This window comes from Talpa occidentalis, unplaced genomic scaffold (assembly GCF_014898055.3).
Source record: "Talpa occidentalis isolate TD23 unplaced genomic scaffold, MPIMG_talOcc4v2.1 talOcc4.16, whole genome shotgun sequence".
NCBI lineage: Eukaryota > Metazoa > Chordata > Mammalia > Eulipotyphla > Talpidae > Talpa > Talpa occidentalis.
Genome location: NW_023601653.1, coordinates 48822873 through 48843199, shown reverse-complemented (window position 1 = coordinate 48843199; position 20327 = coordinate 48822873). Strand labels below are relative to the sequence as shown.

The window sequence follows — 20327 nt, the reverse complement described above, 5'->3', positions numbered from 1 at the left end:
AACTCAAAAAGGTAAAAAGAGACCCAGACAGTCACTACATTATGATCAAGGGGACAATACTTCAAGAAGGAATAACACTCATTAACATATACTCACCAAATGAAGGAGCACCAAAATGTATGAGACAACTATTATCATCTCTGAAAACAGACATCAGAGAAAACACATATGTAGTAGGAGACTTCAACACACCACTATCAACAATGGATAGATCAATGAGACAAAAAAATAAGTAAGGACACTAAAGCTCTAAATAAGGATCTAGAGCTCATGGGATTAACAGACATCTATAGAACACAAACCCAAAAAAATCGGAGTACACATTTTTCTCAGGCACACACAGATCAGTCTCCAGGATCGATCACATACTAGGACACAGACAAACATCAACAGATATACCAAGATTGAAATCATACTAACTATCTTCTCTGACCATGAAGGCATCAAACTAGAAATACACCATAAAAAGAAGGCAAGGAACTCTCCTACCTCATGGAAATTGAAACCCACACTACTGGAAGACCACTGGATTAATGAGGAGATCAAAGAAGAAATTAAAAAATAATTTGAGTTGAATGACAAGGAGGACACCAATTTCCTAAATGTATAGGATGCAGCAAAAGCAGTAATAAGAAGAAAATATATAGCAAAAATATAAGAAACAAGAAAGAACTCAAAGAAACAACCTAATCTCAAAACTGAAAGAACTAGAAAAAGCACAACAACAAAACCTCAAAACCAGTAGAAGAAAAGAAATAATAAAAATCAAAGCATAAATAAATGAAATAGAAACTAAAAAAACAATCCAAAAGTTCAACAAAACCAAAAGTTGGTTCTTCAAAAAAAATAAATACAATAGACAAACCCCTAGCCAGGCTCACAAAGGAAAAAAGGGAGAAAGCACAAATAAATAGGATCACAAATGAAAGAGGAGAAATTACAACAGACACAGCAGAAATCAAAAGAATAATCAGAAACTACTATGAACAGTTATATGTAAACAAGCTCAACAATCTAGAAGAGATGGACAAATTCCTACAACTCTACAATCACCCAAAGCTAAATAGAGAAGACATAGAACACCTAAACAGACCAATTACAAGCAGTGAAATTGAAATGGTAATGAAAACCCTTCCCAATAGCAAAAGCCCAGGACCAGATGGATTTGCAAATGAATTCTACCAAACATTCAGAAACAAATTAGTGCCTATCCTTCACAAATTCTTTCAAAAAATTGAGAAGGAAGGGATAATACCAAACACGTTCTATGAAGCCAACATTACCCTAATACCAAAACCAAACAAGGACAACATGAAAAAAGAAAACTACAGGCCAATCTCTTAAATGAACATTGATGCAAAAATTCTCAATAAAATTTTAGCTAACAAGGCCTCCCCTGATGGCTCAGCGGTTGAGCACTGGGCTGGGAAGCTGCCCGCAGCCTCTGAAGCACCAGTTCGATCCCTGGCCCCTGGCGAGGGTCCCACATGGCACATAGACCTCTCCTGATACACCTACTGCTCCCCTCAGCAGTGTATTTCATCAGTCTGCTGTTCTGTTCTCTGCTTTGGCTCTGGTGAATTCTCTCACCTTCCCGCACTTCTGACTGTACCCAGTGCTTGTATAAATGAATAAATCTTTAAAAAAAATTTAGCTAATAGTATCCAACAGTGTATCCATAGGATAATTCACCATGACCAAGTAGGATTTATTCCAGGGATGCAAGGATGGTTCAACATCTGAAAATCAATCAATGCAATTGGGTTGTTTCTATAGCTTAGCTATTGCAAATAGCTAAACAAAAAGAAATATAAACATTAACAAAAAGAAATATAAAACTGATGTAATATCAATAGATGCTGAGAAAGCTTTTGACAAAATACAACACCCATTTATGATAAAGGCCCTTGAAATTCTTGGTATACAAGGAACATACCTCAACATCATAAAGGCCATCTATGACAAGCCCACAGCCAATACCATTCTCAATGGTGAAAAGCTGAAAGCATTTCCATTAATATCTGGAATAAGACAATGATGTCCACTCTCACCACTGCTTTTCAATAAAATACCAGAAGTCCTAGCCAGAGCAGTAAGACAAGAGAAAGTCATACAAGGAATCCGAATAGGCAAGGAAGAAGTCAAACTATTACTATGCACAGATGATGTGATCATATACATAGAGAACCCCAAAAACTCCACAGAAAACCTAGTTACACTAATCAATCAGTTTAGTAAAGTGGCAGGATACAAAATCAACACACAAAAATCAGTAGCCTTCCTATACACAAATGATAAATCTGAAGAAGAAGAAATCAAGAAAACCATCCCTTTTATTATTGAAACAAAAAAAAAATCAAATACTTGGGAATAAACCTAACAAAAGAAGTAAAGGACCTATACAAAGAAAACTATAAAACACTGCTAAAATAAACAGAAGACACAAAGAAATGGAAAGACATCCCCTGCTCATGGATCAGAAGAATTAACATTATCAAAATGACCATCCTACCAAAAGAAATTTATGGATTCAGTGCTATTCCAATAAAACATTCAATGACATTTTTCAAAGAAATAGAACAAATATTGATGAAATTCATATGGAGCCACCAAAAACCCCAAATAGCCAAAGCCCTCCTGAAAAAAAAAAAGAAGGGAATGGAGACATAACATGCCCAGATTTCAAACTATACTACAAAGCCATAATAATCAAAACTACATGGTACTGGAACAAGAACAGACACACTGACCAATGGAACCAAATAGAAAATCCAGAAATAAATCCACAGATTTACGGTCAACTAATGTTTGACAAAGGAACAAAGAATATGCACTAGAGCAAAGAAAGTTTGTTCAATGAATGGTGCTGGGAAAACTGGGTTGCTATATGCAAAATAATGAAGCTTGACTACTACCTCACACCATGCACAAAAACCAACTCAAAATGGATTAAAGAACTAGACATAAGACCTGAAACCATAAAATATATAGAAGGAAATATAGGTGAAACACTACATGACATGCACCTCAAAGACATCTTTACAGACACATCACCCAAACAGTGATAGTGAAGACAAAGATAAACAGCTGGGACTACATCAAATTAAAGAGCTTCTGCACAACAGAAGAGACAATAACCAAAACAAAGAGAAACCCCACCGACTGGGAGAAAATTTTTGCACACAACACTAATGATAAAGGACTGATCACAAAAATCTACAAAGAGCTGATGAGACTCAACAAAAACAAAATAATCCAGTCAAAAAATGGGCAGAAGAGCTAAAAAGGAACTTCTCCAAAGAGGAAATGCAAATGGCCAACAGGCATATGAAAAAATGTTCAACATCACTTGTAATCAGGGAAATGCAAATCAAAACTACCATGAGATACCATCTTACACCAGTGAGAATGGCACATATTAAAAAAACTAGCAACAACAAATGTTAGCAAGGTTGTGGAGAAAAAGGAACACTCTTGCACTGTTGGTGGGAGTGCAAACTGGTCCAACCACTATGGAAAGCTGTGTGGAGATTCCTCAACCTACTAAAGATAGAGCTCCCATATGATCCAGCAATTCCACTCCTAGGTATTTACCCAAAGGACACAGAAACAGTAATTCAAAAGTGCACCTACACCCCTATGTTTATAGCAGCACTATTTGCAATAGCTAAGCTATAGAAACAACCCAAATGCCCAAAAATAGATGACTGGATCAAGAAGATGTGGTACGTATACACCATGGAATATTACTCAGGAATCAAAAAAGATAAACTCATGCAATTTGCAGCAACATAGATGGAGCTGGAAGGGATCATGCTCAGCAAAATAAGCCAGAAAGAAAAAGAAAAATATCAAATGGTCTCACTCATAGCAGGAATTTAGAAAACCTAAATAAGGGACCAGGAAAAAGACTAACTATAATAATAAAGAAAAAATCAAAATCAACAAGCAACTATAAACCAGAGACACACTATGGGGGTGTAGGGAGAGGAATGATTAGGGTCAAAATAAGGTGGTTGCAGTTGTTTGGGGACTATAACCAAAATGAAAATGCATACATTGTGCAAAAATGAAAAATGATTTATATAAAATAAAATATAAAAAAATAAATTTATTTGAATCAAAATAAAACTGTCTCCAGATATTTCCATTTATCTTAATATCTAGAAACATTTAGATGACATTCCTGTCTTTGGGGTTTAATTTATTTATATTTGCATTTGTTTACCTCAGTTATGCTATTCAGTATAGTAAATGTGAGTGGCATGTATCTCTTTAAAGTCAAAATAATTACAATCATGAGAACTAAAATTCAGTTCTACACACTGAAATTCAGTGGCTCACTTCAAGTGCTCAGTAGCCCATGTGCAGAGGCCTACCCTTCATGGGGCAGGCAGGCACAGAACATCTCCATTATCACAGATCAGCCCCCTCTGCCTAATTGTGATTCAGGTCTCCATGCTGGTCAACGTTTTCATTGATTCTACAGTTACTGAAGTGCCTCCTTGGGGTTAAGAGTGCGTAAGGCTATGAAGACAAACGGTGACTTGGCCAAGTCAAGTGGTAACGACAGTCATGTCAAACACGATCATAATGTGGCAAGTTCTCCAGGAGCAGGAGAGCCAAGGAATGTGTTAGCAGAAAGACTCATACTGACAAATGCATGAATGAGGTGGTGTGTTTTGGAAACTCTGGGTTGTCTGTTTGGTCCCAAACAAGTGAAACTAAGGACTAGAAAGGTATGCTGAGGCCTTAAAGACTACAAATAATTTGTATAATTAGGTTACCTTCAGATGAAAGTAAACCCAGTCAAAACTGACTTGAAATACAAAGATGTCATGTTGATCACAAATAGGAAAAAGCCAGGGCTACCGCAGCGAGCGGCCTGACTCAGCTGGAATCTGCTGCAGGGGTCCTCGAGCCTCCCAGCTCTGCCAGCTGACTCCAGCTTGATCCCAGTTATAAGATCCTTGTGTATGTGCATGTTTGACAATCTTTGGATGAGGAGAGATAGCTCTGCCTGAAGCGCTCTCTCAGGATCAGTGAGCCCTATTTTCTAGAAACTCTTAGTAAATTTCCCTTCTTTTCCACAACTGGGTGACCCAGTTCTGACCCATGCGCTGTGGCCTAAGGTATGCCATGTATTGATTCATTGGAAAACATCAGGTCTGAACTAATCACTAGCCGGAGGGGAAGAGTGCCCTTAGATGGATAGGCATTTGCCCTGAAATGGGGTGGTCATTTTGTCCTGTCATGCAGAGCCTCTGTGAGCAAGCAACCCTATCTGAATGCCTTTAAGCTAACTTAGCAAAAGACATAGGAATGGGTGTGAGAAAAGAACAGGTCTCAGGAGTCAGACCAGAGCTGGGGTCCTCATCTTACCCCCAAGCAGCGTGCCTGCACATCCTGAGCCTCAGTTTCCAAATGTGACACTAGTAGTCATTGTGTTCTGCACTGTTGTGAGCAGTGAGCAAGTTCATCCAGGCAGGACACTTAGAACAGTGCTGTTCGCTGGTAAGGGCTTAGAAATAGTGGCTTTCACTGTTGCTCTTTGAACAGGGGCATCTACTCTCTATGTTTTAGGGTATGGGCCTCCAATGAAAGGTCTTTTTCGTCCTCTGACAGCTAGGTGGTTTCCTATCATTTAAATAATAATGAAGTTGTACTCAAGCAATCTGATTGAAGATGGAAATTTTTGTGGGAGCTGTGATGAGTTTATTGAGTGTTGCAACAGAAACCATGCTGTTTGGCCCTTTACAGAAGTTGTGTGCCAGCTGCTGAACAAAAGATCAGAAACCATCCCTTCTACCACAGAACACCGAAGCCCGCCCACCTTTTGAAAAGTAAACCTCACATTTTGTTTGTTTAACATCTAGACCAGCAACTTAGTGTTTAGCTGCTATCTTTATCTTTTCTAGCAGGTTGAGCTATAGCTCTCTTGATTGATTGATTGATTGATTGACTGACGGACGTTTATGCTGACTGTTAGGTACCCCCAGACAAGCATGGGGTGGTGACAGAGATGCTGCTGTGTCAGTGGGGAGGGAGCAGTGGGGTAAAGAGGGGGTCGTGATAAGGAAGAAGTGGTTCTTGTCTGTGGCCCACTGTTATCCCTCCTCTTTAGGGTCTCAAGTCTGAGACCCGACTGTTTAAGGGCTGCCAGCACACATCACTGTGCCAGCAAAGGACTGGAGTAGGGAAAGGGAGTGTAGGCTCAAGCATTTTCTTAAGTACCTTTCTCTGGGAAAGGGACCATTTTCTCATTTTCTCTGGAGTCCCAGGCAGTGTGAAGCACTTCTGCTTCTCTACTTTGGTCTCTTGGTCCAGGAACATGGACTTCTACACCATCTTTGCTCTCTCATTTCCAGAGCTTTGGTTATCATGGCAATCCTGCTCTTTCTGCTGCTTCACTGTCCTTCTCCACTCACCTCCTGTCACACAGATCTTTGGTTCTTTCTGTGTCCTTTCTAATGTATTCTGTGTTGGTCTCTGTGGTGCAGGGGTGCTCCTGCCTCACCCTCGTGCTTAGAATTCTCTCGGTGGTGTCCCATTCCCAAGTAGTTAAGAATTGTTCCTCTCAGGAAGTAGAGCAAAGCAAGGAAGCTCCTGAGTCACCATCTTAGTGACATCGCTCCCAACATTTCTCAACAGTCACACTAGTAAGCCATGAATTCTGACTCCCCTTAAATAATACCATGTTCCTAAAAGTAGATTCATTGTATCAGGAATGAGGCTTGGAAATTTTTCTTTGAAGCATAAGTAAAAATATTAGCAGTGTGGAGCCTCCCCGGTGGCGCAGCAGTTGAGCTCTGGGTTGCAAAGCTGCCCGCAGCCTCTGTAGCACCAGTTCGATCCCCAGCCTCTGTAGCACCAGTTCGATCCCCAGCCGCCGGGCGAGGGTCCCACATGGTGCACAGACCTCTTCTACTGCCCTCTACTCCCCTCAGCAATGTACTTCATTGGTCTGCCTGTTCTGTTCCCCACTCTGGCTCTAATGAATTCTCTCACCCTCCGGCTCTTCTGACTGTACCCGGTGCTTGTATAAATAAATAAATAAATCTTTAAAAAAATATATATTAGCAGTGTGACTTTGGTTCCCGCCATGTCTCAAAGAAACATGGTTCTGCCCCTTCTATAAAATTCATGCATCTGCTTTGTTCCTTCCCTTTCATGGACAGGCAACTCCCAGCTCGCACTTACTGTTTCCATGCTTTCAGAGGGAGCAGCTTGAAAGTGGGAGATGTTTTGAAAAGAAAGCTACTTTTTTTAAATTGTATTATTTTTATTGAGGTAATGGTTTACCACACGGTATATGATTTAGGGATATAGGTTCACACCTCTTTAGATGTTTGTTACCCACTACATACACCAGAAAAGCATAACCCATTTCTCCCTTTCCTCCTTTGCTACCAGCCTCCATCTAACCATCCCATTCTCAATTTATTTATTTATTTATTTATTTAATACATTTTTACATCATTTTTCATTTTGCACAATGTATGCATTTTCATCTTGGTTATAGTCCCCTTACAATCCCCAACCCCCTTATTTTGACCATAATCCCTCCCCCCCCCACCCCTGTAGTGTGTCTCTAGTTTATAGTTGCTGTTGATTTTGATTTTTACTTTATTATCATTAGTCTTTTTCCTGGTCCCTTATTTAGATTTTCTAAATTCCTGCTGTGAATGAGACCATTGGGTATTTTTCTTTTTCTTTCTGACTTATTTCACTGAGCATGATCCCTCCATGTTGCTGCAAATTGCATGTGTTTATCTTTTTTGATTGCTGAGTAATATTCCATGGTGTATATGTACCACATCTTCTTGATCCAGTCATCTATATTTGGGCATTTGGGTTGTTTCCATAGCTTAGCTATTGTAAATAGTGCTGCTATAAACATAGGGGTGCAGGCGCCCTTTTAAATTAATGATTCGTGTCCTTTGGGTAAATACCTACAAGTGGAATTGCTGGATTATATGGAAGCTCCATCTTTAGCAGGTTGAGGAATCTCCACATAGCTTTCCAAAGTGGTTGCACAAAAACCAACTCAACATGGATTAAAGAACTAGACATAAGACCTGAAACCATAAAACATATAGAAGGAAATATAGGCGAAACACTACATGACATGCACCTCAGTAACATCTTTAAAGACTCATCACCCAAAGCAGTGATAGCAAAGGCAAAGATGAACAGCTGGGACTATATCAAATTAAAGAGCTTCTGTACAGCAAAAGAGACAGTAACCAAAACAGACACCCCCCCCCCGACTGGGAGAACATTTTTGCACACACTATAGATAAAGGACTGATCACAAAAATCTACAAAGAGCTGAAGAGTCTCAACAAAAACAAAGTAAATAATCCAGTCAAAAAATGGGCAGAAGAGCTAAAAAGGAACCTCTCCAAAGAGGAAATGCAAATGGCCAACAGGCATATGAAAAAATGTTCAGCATCACTTGTAATCAGGGAAATGCAAATCAAAACTACAATGAGATACCATCTTACACTAGTGAGAATGGCACATAATAAAAAAACTAGCAACAACAAATGTTGGCGAGGATGTGGAGAAAAAGGAACACTCCTGCACTGCTGGTGGGAGTGCAAACTGGTCCAACCACTATGGAAGCTATTTTTAATCCATTGGTCACATAAAATGGCTTCAGACTCAGAAGAAAGTCTCAGTTTCATAGGTATTTTTCAAAGCACTTCATGGAACATGTCAGTAGGGGCAAAGCTATTTGAATTAATGGCAGATTTTTGAGAACTTTCTCACAAAGATAACTAAAGTCTCACTTTGAGAAAACAATTAGAGATACACACAAAGTACTAACATATTTCTTGCACTCCATTGAGTGGAATCTCTAGCAGGATGTGTCAACATCTCAAGAGCATTGCTTTGTTAGACGCCTTAAAAGTAGGTGATACTCAGGTCAGGCGCTGACCTGAGTGTTCCACAGTGAAGGAATGAGGAAGTAAACAATGATGCATACAGGTGCTGGGCTAGTATGCAGGCTTTGAAACAAATTAGTTAAAAATATTAAATAATATGAGAAAATTCTCATAATCACTTGGGGGAAAAAAAGACACAAAGCTCTATGCAGGATCATCTTAACTAATGGCCCTAAATGTTGATAGAATCTTGGGTGAGGGCCTCCGTAGGTGGCACAGCAGTTGAGCGCTGGCCTATGAGGCTGCCTGCAGCCTCTGCAACGCAGGTTCATTCTCCGGCCACCGGCGAGGTCCCACAAAAAAAAAAAAAAAAAAAAAAAAGAATCTTGGGTGAATTTCTCTTTGGGAAGTTCAAAATTTTCACACTGTCATTATAGTGAGCATATTTATTTTTATGGTAAGTAAAAAAGCACCTATTTAGAGTGAAAACATAAGAGCTGTAATCTTTTTCCAAAATCTTCCAAATATAATTGCAATGAGTATGTTTCACTTTTATAGTGAGGGGGGAACCCCCTTTTTACAATTGCAAATAAATAAGGCAGCAAAGCCTCATGAGTTTTTAATATTGTATCATCAGATATATGCTCAATTGATTTTTAGTTTTGAAGCTGTTTATATAAATTAATTTTTTATGAAAATTAATTTTTAGAAATATTCCAATTATCTGACATTGTTTCATTTTTTCAAAAAATCTTATTTTTTTCGGGGTATCCCTGATGACACAGGGATTAAAGTCTCAGCACTACCAAGCTAATCACCAGCCACTGCAGCATGAGGCATGAGTTCAATCCCCAGTCAGGGAGCTACCCACATGGCCCAGCAGACCTCTCCTGTCTCACCCACTGCTCCCCTCAGCAGTGTATTTTAGTAGATCCACCTGTTCTGCTCCCCACACTGTCTCTGGTGAATCATTTCACCCCCCACACCTCTAGCCTACACCCCAGTTTTCTTGTATACATAAAATAAAATAAATCTTAAAAATAAAAATCTTTTTTTCTCAAAATCTGGGAAGCTGAAAAGGAAAATAAACCAGACTTCCTAGGCTGAAATGTGAATGCACTTACCACACACCCACACTGTTCATCCTTGGGTCCCCAGAGTTCCTAAGCTGGAAACTTACTCTAATTATGAAATGTGTGCTCATTTAATTGGGAGCCAGTCAGCTCTCATAATCAGAACATTTTAGCAAGATTGATCATTTTCTCTTGAATATGGCTTTGCTTCACAAGATATGACTTAACCCTCTGTAACAGGCAGTGAGTAGCAAATAAATCATCCAGTTGTGAAATTCCAACAAATGTTGAAAGCATTTTGGGATTCTTTAGTATATTAAAGATTTTTTTTTTTTTTTGCTAACATCACATCCCATTTATATCAATATAGGATCCTAAGTTAATTGTAATCCACTCTGAATAAGGAAGTTTCTATAAGGACACTTCTACAAGGAAATGTCAAGAAGACAGTATCTATAACTTAAAAACATAATCGCAAAAGTGCAGTAGTTAATTAAAGGTGGTTGTGAGGCCAGAGTCTAAAATATGTTTCACTGAGAGAATATCAGTAATGGTTGGGTCAGTCCTATAAATCTAGTAACCAGATAGGGAAGGGGGAACAGTGAGATCATGCTGGATTTAGAATGTGTCATCTGAGAAGACTGGGCAAAACTCAGGGTTTCCATTAAGGGACCGTCCCATATGATGTCACTGGGAGGTGGATGTATGGGCAAAGACAGAGCTTGGCAAGTTGTATGGAATATCTCAAGTGAACTTCTCTGGAAAAAATGTGAAATAGTCCATAAACCCTCAGTTGCCCCTGACACATCAACTTTGAAATACCCTGGTCTTCATTCAGTTGGTGTTTCTGACCTGGACCATGTTCCAGCTATGGAACATGTTGAAAAAGAAGCTGCCTGAGCCACCTACCCAACCTCCAGAGTGAGTCAGGGTCTCTGAGAGGGTCGAGGAAATTGTGTTTGACCAGTCCCGAGATTTTTCTTATGTTCATACAAGTAGGGAAGCACAACCAAAGGGAAGTGGGTCCCATGCAGTTGCTAATCAGCCATTCTCCACATTTAAGCTCCAACTCAAGAATTTCTCAGCATCAGTTAAAATCAGCTAGGGAAATGCAAACTGCTTGGTTTGCCCAAGAAATTTCTTACTCAGTGGGCATGTTATTGTCCTGGGAATACACACTTTTCATCTGCCTGCCAGCAATTCCAGTGCAGTTGATTTGGTGAGAAACTTTGAAGAGCACTGGGCCATGGATGGCCGTTGAGTGGAATCTCTAGCAGGATGTGTCAACATCTCAAGAGCATTGCTTTGTTAGATGCCTTAGAAGTAGGTGATACTCAGACAGGCAAGTCAGATCATCGAGCAGCGGTGTTACCATGAAAGGGTAGCACTGGGGTTTGAATTCATGCAGCCAATGCATTGATTTGTCTTGAGTGATGCAGTCAACTACGACCTGGATCAGAAGCCTGGACTCTTTTGTTTTAGTTGCAGTTTATTCACTCAGAAATGCTCTTGATTTGAAAGTATAAATCAATAAATAGAATACAGATTGGGACATTATTTCCTGGAATAGGAGTGAGTTCCTAAAATAGTAACGCTGTAAGTTGGCTCCATTGCTGTCCACGACTCACAGGTTGTTGGAAAGTATGACGTGAGACAACAGTATCCTCTGCCTTTTAAAGTCAGAAAACTAAAGGCCAGAGAGAATTCTAACCTTGCCGCTCGCTTGGAACCTCATTGCACCAGAGTGGACCCTGATGTCACCCTCACTTCTTGCTCTCAAGCAGCCAGAATTCCCATAGATGAGTCCAGCTCCACAAAACCCTAAATAAACTTCCAGTGAATAAAATCTATCATGCAGGTTCAAAAAAGAGCCATTTACAAATTCAGTTAATAAAGGGGGAAATTGCACAAATCTTAATTAAATGAACTTTTCCAAGCATGTATATTTGTAGTACAACTAACATGAAGGACAACACTTGGCTGGCAGCAGACATTTAGCTTGTGCTCCACCAGGTTAGAGTTGCTAACTGAATCCTGCTGAATGAGAAAGACCTATCAATCCCAGGTGTCAAAAAAAGCATTGAGGGGCCTCCCTGGTGGTGCAGCGGTTGAGCGCTGGGTTGCGAAGCTACAGGCGGCCTCTATGGCGCCGGTTCGATCCCCGGCTGCTCCCCGGCCACCAGAGGAGGGTCCCACATGGCGCGCAGACCTCTCCTGCCGCCCGCTGCTCCCCTCAGCAGTGTACTTCGGTCCTTCTGCCTGCTCTGCTCCCCGCTCTGGCTCTGGTGAATTCTCTCACCCTCCCGCACTTCTGACTGTACCCAGTGCTTGTATAAACAATAAATAAATAAATAAATAAATAAATAAATAAATAAATAAATAAACATGCGTCTATATTTAAAAAAAAAAAAAAAAAAAGCATTGAGGATTAACAGAATATTTTCAGAATGGCAATAATGCCCCACTGAGAAGATTGACCATAGAACAGAAAGATGGTAGCTGAGCAACAGGGAGCACTGGCCTCCCCAGATGGCTCTGAATGTGACCCTCTCTGACAAGTGGTCTTGGTTTCTCTAAACACCCGGCCACAGTTTCTATGCCCAATAATGGGATTAAAGGCGAGAAGATCCTCTTTGCTATTTATTGTATTAAAACCATAAATTTAGAACCAAAAAATTGTTTTCTCTGCTCTTAGCCTTTCTAAAGGCTTACATTTCTTCATTGTTGATACTAGATGCCAGGACTACAGTAAATTGGTTTTATCAAAATAGTTTGGGACTCAGGTCATTTGGGACTCAGATATTTAAATCATACTTTCTGAGAAAATGGAAAATACCAATTTAATTTAAGAACTTGTGTGTGGAGAGGAAAGTAGAGATTCTGTTGCATCTGAATAATTGTAATAAAAGCTGCCAGTTCTCTTTTTTCCTTTCTCATCTATAAATAAAAAGATTTTAAAAATCAATTAAAATCCTATAAAAAGTACTTGTGCTCATCTAATTTTCTTACTGGAAAATAGCTGCTATTTATATTAGAATGACATAAAGTTTCTTACTTATTTTTCCCATTACAAATTTGCCTAATTTCTCATTTTCTAATTTTATGTTGATGCTCCCTGCGTATCTGGGCCAGTTGACCAAATAGTCTTGAATTTGCATTCATGAGTCCTCTTTTGTAAAGGATGATGATCTTGTTGGTAATTTGTAAAGGCTGGTAATTTTGCACTGAAAACAGTGTTTCCCTGCCCACATACAAACATGAAACTGCCTTCCCGAAGCAGAATATAACTTGCTCGCCTTCACCCCCCAGGGAAGTTCAGACTCCTCACTGCTGATTGGAACTGTTTCAAATGTCTCTCCAACTAAGAGGAGCAGGAATTGGACTAAGCTGACTTTGAATTGCATGAAATGAAGCAAATATCTTTTGATCAGATGCCTTCTTAGAGTGCTCCTATTACAATTAAAATCCATTTTTGAGAATTAGAATGAAACCTGTGGGCACAGGCAAGAGCAATGTGACAGTGAGGATCTCTGAAACTGGACTCTCATTTCTTTCAGCTGTTTGAAAAAGTCAAAGAGGTTTGTCCAAACATTCATGAGAAGATCAGACCTATCTATGCCGACCTCGATCAGAATGACCTGGCCATCAGCAAGGAGGACATGCAGGAGCTTCTGTCCTGCACCAACATCATCTTCCACTGCGCAGCCACCGTGCGCTTTGACGACCCCTTGAGGTACCTTCCACTCCCCACCCCACCCCCAGGGCTGGTGTGTGTGCATGTGTGTACATGCACATGGTGTCATTTGCTTTATGGTTTCTGTTAACAAAAAAGGAACATTTGCTATGAAAAAAAGACAGAAGTAAAACTTCTCCAAAATCTTACCATCCTGAGATATCCACTTAATATGGGGGGAAAATGTCCTCCCCAACTTTCCTCTGTATCTGTCACTAAATTTATATTTAATTTTGCCAGAAGAGGGCATCCTAGTGTGAATGATTTTTTGCATCCTGCTCAATTGTATAATTGGCTCTTATTGTCAATAATCATTTTCTTATCCTATTATACTTATATAGAATATATTCTACCAGTTCTGTATTGGTGGACTTTTTTTTTGGTTTGTCCTAATTTTTCATAATTATAGACAGCTCTGCAGTGAACATCTGTGTGTGTATTTCATATATATATATTATACCTTTGTGTCCTTTCCTTTGGGTAAATTCCAGGAAGTGTTAGGTACATGCAGGTGCCCAGGCTATAAACAGTTATGCCATAGAGTGCCAGGTTGCTTTTTCCATGTGCTCTCATTCACACTGTTCTCTGCACATAATGGCTCATCTCGGACACCATAGCCATCCTGAGGTAGCATATTTAGTTCTTACTCACCGGTATGATAACGGAAATGGTATTGCATGCTTTGATTTTTATTTCCTTGCTAATTAGAGAGGTTGTAGGCATTTAGATGATGTTTAGCTTTTTATTTTATTTTTTCTTGAAGTGTTCCTTCATGTTCTTTGCCCGTTTTTTGAATAAAACTTTTTTATCAATGTTAACTTTTGTTGGAAGAATTAGCATATTAACTATCTTTTATAAGGCTCAAAGTAGTTTAGCATTTGTTCTCAATTTCTATTTTTATGCAGTCATTCATAATTTCATCTAGTGTTTTTATTTAATTTTCACATTCAAATATTTGACTCACTGAAAATTTGTGTTGCTGTGAAGAGGAGTAGTCAAGAAAATGTTATAAAAAGAAGTGTGTTATAGCTGTGAAAGTAGAGTAGCTTTTTAAAGATTTCTAACAGATGGTTCCTTCTTCAACAACCTTTATTGAATGGTTTATTTTCATTCCTCACTTGAAATGTAACTCTGAAACTAAATTGTCATTTTTTAACTCTTGATTTTGTTCTGTTAAATAAATGGAAAAGATTTTCTCTTCTAATACCACAGTATTTTAATTACTGTCATTTTAATTTTATTATACAAGTATAATCATCATTTTTAATAGAATCTTGTTGACTAGTCTGACCTGCTTATGCATCTTAATTAAACTTAGGAAAATGTTGCCAAGTCTGTAAAAGGTGGGGAGTTCAATTCATTTCACCTAATGATTAATGGATTAATTTAGAAAAACTCAGCATTTTAAACATTGGTTCTTCCTATTGAAGAACAACTAATGTCTGTCTATTCCTCTGTTCTTTTAAGGATGTTTTACGATTTTCTTTATATAGTTCCTGGTCACTTAATGATTTATTTAATATAGGTTTTACATGTTCCATTTTGAGTATGTGCACCTTTCCTCCATCATGTTCTCTGATTGTTTTTTCTAGGAAAGCTTGTGATTTTCTCTTCATAACTTTGGGAAATGGATACCCTGCTAAATTGTCTTAATATACATCCCAGATTTGGTTGGGTTTTGATTTAGCTGCTGCTTTTTGTTTTCTGGATATACAGGAAAGTCTTCTCTTGTGATTTTGCTGACCATCTTTCCAGTATTAGCATGTCACTTGTTTGTTTCCTCTCTCATTTGCAAGGCTGAACCTTCAGAGCAGTGCAGTGATTGTGGGGGCCCTCCTAGATCCTGGCTGTCAAAGCTCTCGCTTCTCACTGTTAATCAGGATGCAGGCTGGCCAATAGAAATATGTACTTTTCATTCATTTTGTTCCTTGTGAACATTCATTTTGTTCCTTGTGAAAGTTTTTAAATTAATTGGATTTGAATATTGAATGTTGCTTTTAACATTTCAAAATTTTGTGGAGGAACAGGGAGTTTTTCTCTTGAATTATATTAGGAGGTTTCCTAATATAGTTGAAATCACATATTTCTGACATGAACTCTTTCATCACTTTTTGCATTTATAATACTTTGTGTTCTATTTGCTAAAATTTAGAATTTTGATTTCAGTTTTCATGTCTGACCTGTCCCTTTGCCAGGGAAACTTACATTTTCCATTCTGCAGCCACTGTCAACTGTTGCTTGCCTCCAGTTCATTTGAATTTTCCAGCTTCTTGTGTGAGAGGGTTCATTTGTGTGTTTCTAGGCTTTTCATGGCTGGTGTAGGAGCCCCTTCACACACGCAGAGGAAGGCAGTTTTTTCCTCCCCATTTATTTGGAACTAAGTGGCTTCTAGATGCCGAAGAACTTTAATGCGTAGCATTTACGTGTGCAGAATGCGACAGCGACGTGCCACACATCCCAGGGTGCACTCCACCAGGTCGCCATGACCCTGCTTTTCTCCCTGCTCCTGACTTATGCCCTTCCTGGGAACAGGTGCATCCCACAGGGTGGAGACTAACTGGCCTCCCTGTCTTTCCTTCTGCATGTCTTCCACAGACATGCCGTGCAGCTGAATGTGACCGCCACGCAGCAGCTCTTGCTCATAGCCAGCCAGATGCCAAAGCTTGAGGTCTTCGTGCACATCTCCACTGCCTTTGCCAACTGTAACCTGAAACACATTGATGAAGTTGTCTATCCCTGCAAGGTGGAGCCCAAGAAAATCATCGACTCCATGCAGTGAGTTGGGTTCAGAAGGGGAAGAGGGGAGCTTGTTGATTTCTTTGCTTCTTAGAAGGCGTCAGCGATGAGGGCACAGAGTAGGATGCCCTGCTGCGGGACACCCTGCTGCAGGAAGGTGCTCTTTTGCTGCCCTGCGCCTGTTCCCATCATCCCCGAGGGGATGACAGTGGTTGGGAATGGGCTAGTCAGGATAGGACAGTCCCACAGAAGCGTTGTCTTAGTTTAAGATTGTGCAGGATGGGTGGGAAGACCTCGCATAGGTGTGGTTCGTCGCTTCCTGATGAACTCAGTGCTGTCATACTGACATGAGTTTGACTCACAGCTCAGCACCCTACTCACTGTGTGATCTTGCACGAGTTCCTTGGCCTCTCTGAGCCGCCATTTCTTCATTTTTAAAATGGAATTAAAAATAGTGCTCATCTTGCAGTTGTGATGATACAGTGAGTTAGGTAAAATAGTGATTGCAGTGCTGGGGGTGTTTAATAGCTGTCAATCAAAAGGTCAGTAAAGGAGAACTAACAGAGAGGAGAGAATCCGCCTGTCTGGCTGAAGAGGTGAGCCTCTTAACCTGTTGTGCCAGAGAAACTGTGTCTGAATGTTTCTTTTCTTGCCAACTCACTGCAACCACTTTCTTCGCAGGATATGGCTCTGCTCTCAGAATTTTAAGTATGTTTCTGTCTTGATTGTCCTCCATTTACAAAGTTGATCTTGTTATTGTCCTAAACTCTGCATGAAAAGTATTATAGAAAAGAGATTTTCCCAGTGAATGTGTCAAATTTTAATTTCATATACTGTATTTCTATTTAAGATATCATTTTTAAAATGAAGCTTACTAAACCAAGAGTTCATTCCCCTTCAGGACAAACATTTTATCTCATACAGCTCTGAGCGTTTACTTGTCACTTAGAAATATCCAGGACAGGGCCTCCCTGGTGGCATAAGGAGCTAAGTATCAGCACTGTGAAGCTATCCACAGCCACTGCAGCATGAGTTTGACCCCTGTTCCCCTCAGCAGTGTATTTCAGTCAATCCACATGTTCTGCTTCCCCACTCTGTCTCTGGTGAACCCTCTCACCAACCCCCAGCCCAGTCCTCTGGCCTACACCCCAGCTCTGTATGCATAAATAAATAAAATAAATCTTTAAAAAAATATCCAGGACAAAGGACAGTATCCAAAGGAACTGGAGGTTACTGAAGAGTTGCTAATAAACAATTGTTTGCTTAGTTGGTGCAAAGGGAACTTTCATAGTCCCGAGATAGCCAGGATTGTTGAAGACACACTGCGGCCTGTGAGCTAAGCCTGGGTGCCTTCTGGGCAGCATTGCTCTGTCCTCGCAGTGTCCTCTCCCAGTGAGTGTGTGACACATCCAGGAACAGAGCTTACACCTGCAGCCAAGGTCCAGGACTCACTCCACTGCAGACGCCTCCCACATGGACAGACAGGCAGCAGAGGAACTTGAGGGTTGAGCAGATATAGGAATGAAATTCAGTTCACCATTGGGATCTACTTCTCCAGGCACCCCATATTGCACCTACCTCCCTCCTTGTCCAAAGCCCCAGGCCTACCAGGAAAGGCAGGCCCTTGAGCGTGACCTGTGACAAATTATGATTGACCAGGGCTCTGTATCTGTCTGTCTGTCATTCCTGGCTCTTCCAGGGAAGCATTAAATATATAACCAAATTGAACTAAGGATGGCAGTGCAGTTTATCTCAATTAACTACATTGGGAATGCAGCTCAAGAACCACAGTGTCATGTTAACTGGAAGTCTGGCACGTTCATTCGCTCGGAAGTATATTGCAGGGCTCCTGTCTCCCCAGCCCCCTCATGTGGTAGCACTTCCTTTTGGCCCAGACACTCTCATGTGCTCTGCCTCTGCCTTGATGCCACTCTCTCTGGAGACCACTTCCTCCTGGGCGCCCCTGGTGGATCCCCCCTCAGACACCTAGTCCTAGAAGTCCAAATCCAGGCTGGCCTCACCTGGTGTCCCCACAGTGCCCTGTTCTTGTCCTGCCTGAGGAGCAGGACACCCCATTCTAAAGACCCAAGCTTTTCTCTGTGCACCCCAGGCCACCACGAGCCCCTTGGAGGAGATGGGTGTCTCCTGCACCTCGTCGCTGGCCAGGGCCAGCCCACAGCAAGACTCAAAATCTGCTGAATGAGTAGCAAGTGTTTGATAGTGGTAGATCATTGTTCATGGCCAGGTTACCTTTGTTAGTTTTCTTTATTTTGGCAAAAGCCAGAATAGATGACAGAATTCCATGGCCAGCTAGTAACTGGAGATGTAAAGTCTTGGTGTAAAGACCTATATGCTCACAATTTACCCCACTCTCTGACTGCCCTTTTTTTTTTTTTTCTTGTTAAACTTCAAATAAAACCTACCTGTTAACTTTTTTTCATTTTTTTATTTTAACATTTATCATTTTTTACATTTTTAGACAATATTTGCTCCCCCCACCCCCTCAGATTGAGTCCCCATAGAATCTCCTTCCCCAAAGCACCCGTGCACCATCACCTCAGTCCCCTGTGCTCCTCCCTCCCTCCCTCCCTCCCTCCCACCTCTCTCCCTTCTCCTCCCCTACAGTATGTCTCTGAAAAACCTACCTGTTTATTTTTAAATAATTGTTTTGATAAGGTCCAGCAGCCCCTTCGCAACTCCCCCAGCTATTTTAGCAAACTCTGTATCAGGTAAATCTATCTCAAGCTCTAGAATGGCAGATAGCATTAGGTCATTCTGAATCAAAATTAATTCGGCTCGGTCCAGATTTAGTTGGTTTGTTTTAAGAAAGTATTTTTCTTTGATTTCTTCTTGATGTTGCAGTTGGCCTGCGGTTGAATAATGAAATTATTTTCCATCATTGTTAGATTTCTATTTCCCTTGGGGATTTTTATTAACAGTAACCCCCTAGGTGGCACCTCATGGCTGTCATTGTTCTTAGTATCTCGGTGGTTCTCAGATTTAAAGAAGAGCCAAAATACTCTCCAAGCTGTGCCCTAGGCTTTGTGATCTCAATGTACCCATCCACGTGGATGTGTTAAGTACTCAGGGGGGGCCCCTCACGGTCTGTCTATATAACAAATCACCACCATGTATGCTTCGGCTAGCGCACAGTTCTGCTTGTCAATTATGCCTCAGTTAAGCAGAGAGAAAGAATCATTTAAGGAAAAAGGAATTGCCCATGGAAAAGTTAAATGAACCTTTCCTTTTCCAGAAAACCAGTTGGATGGGGATTTCAGAACTGTGAAATAAAAGATGCATTGCCCTTTTTGCCAGGAACTTTCCCGGTTGCTTAGGTGTGAGGTTAAAAAAAAAAAAAAAAAGCATATGTGGTCTCTGCCCCTGGTTCCTGGCACAGAGCAACCGAAACACCTGTAAATTCTCAAGTGAGAGGAGCATCTCCAGTTCCAGCGAGAGGCTTTCAGGGGTTCCCAGATGGGCTGCTCACCGGGAAGACTGAACCAGGTTTATAAACCTGAAATTGTCATTCCCATCTCCCAACCCCCAGAGAGGGCAAAGGGACTAGAAACAGTTAATCGATCATGCCTACATGAGGAAGCTTCAATAAAGTGTCAATAAGTAGGGGGTTTGGGAGCTCCCAGATGGGAGAGCACATACACAGGGGGATGCAAGGCACCCCAGCTCCACAGTGACAGAAATTCCTGCACTCAGGGCCCTTCCAGATTTCACCCTGTGTAACCTTTCATGTGGATGATCATCTGTATCCTTCATCCTGTGAGGCACCCTAGCATAGTCATCAAACCCAAGGAGGTGCTCTGGAACCTTCCATCTAAAGCTGGTTGGTCTGAAGCACAGGTGACAACCTGGGCTGGTGACTGGCACCCAAGGTGGTCT

The 20327-nt window shown here is 40.7% G+C and overlaps 1 protein-coding gene across 1 annotated transcript in view; it reads left to right on the top strand.

The window, feature by feature from the left end:
* Window positions 1-20327, top strand: part of FAR2 (fatty acyl-CoA reductase 2) — a 151780-nt gene that overhangs the window by 107399 nt on the left and 24054 nt on the right. Inside the window, exons 3-4 of the mRNA XM_037514175.2 lie at window positions 13522-13697; window positions 16293-16472. Coding sequence (XP_037370072.1) covers window positions 13522-13697; window positions 16293-16472 — 356 coding nt within the window. The remainder of the gene's footprint in view (window positions 1-13521; window positions 13698-16292; window positions 16473-20327) is intronic.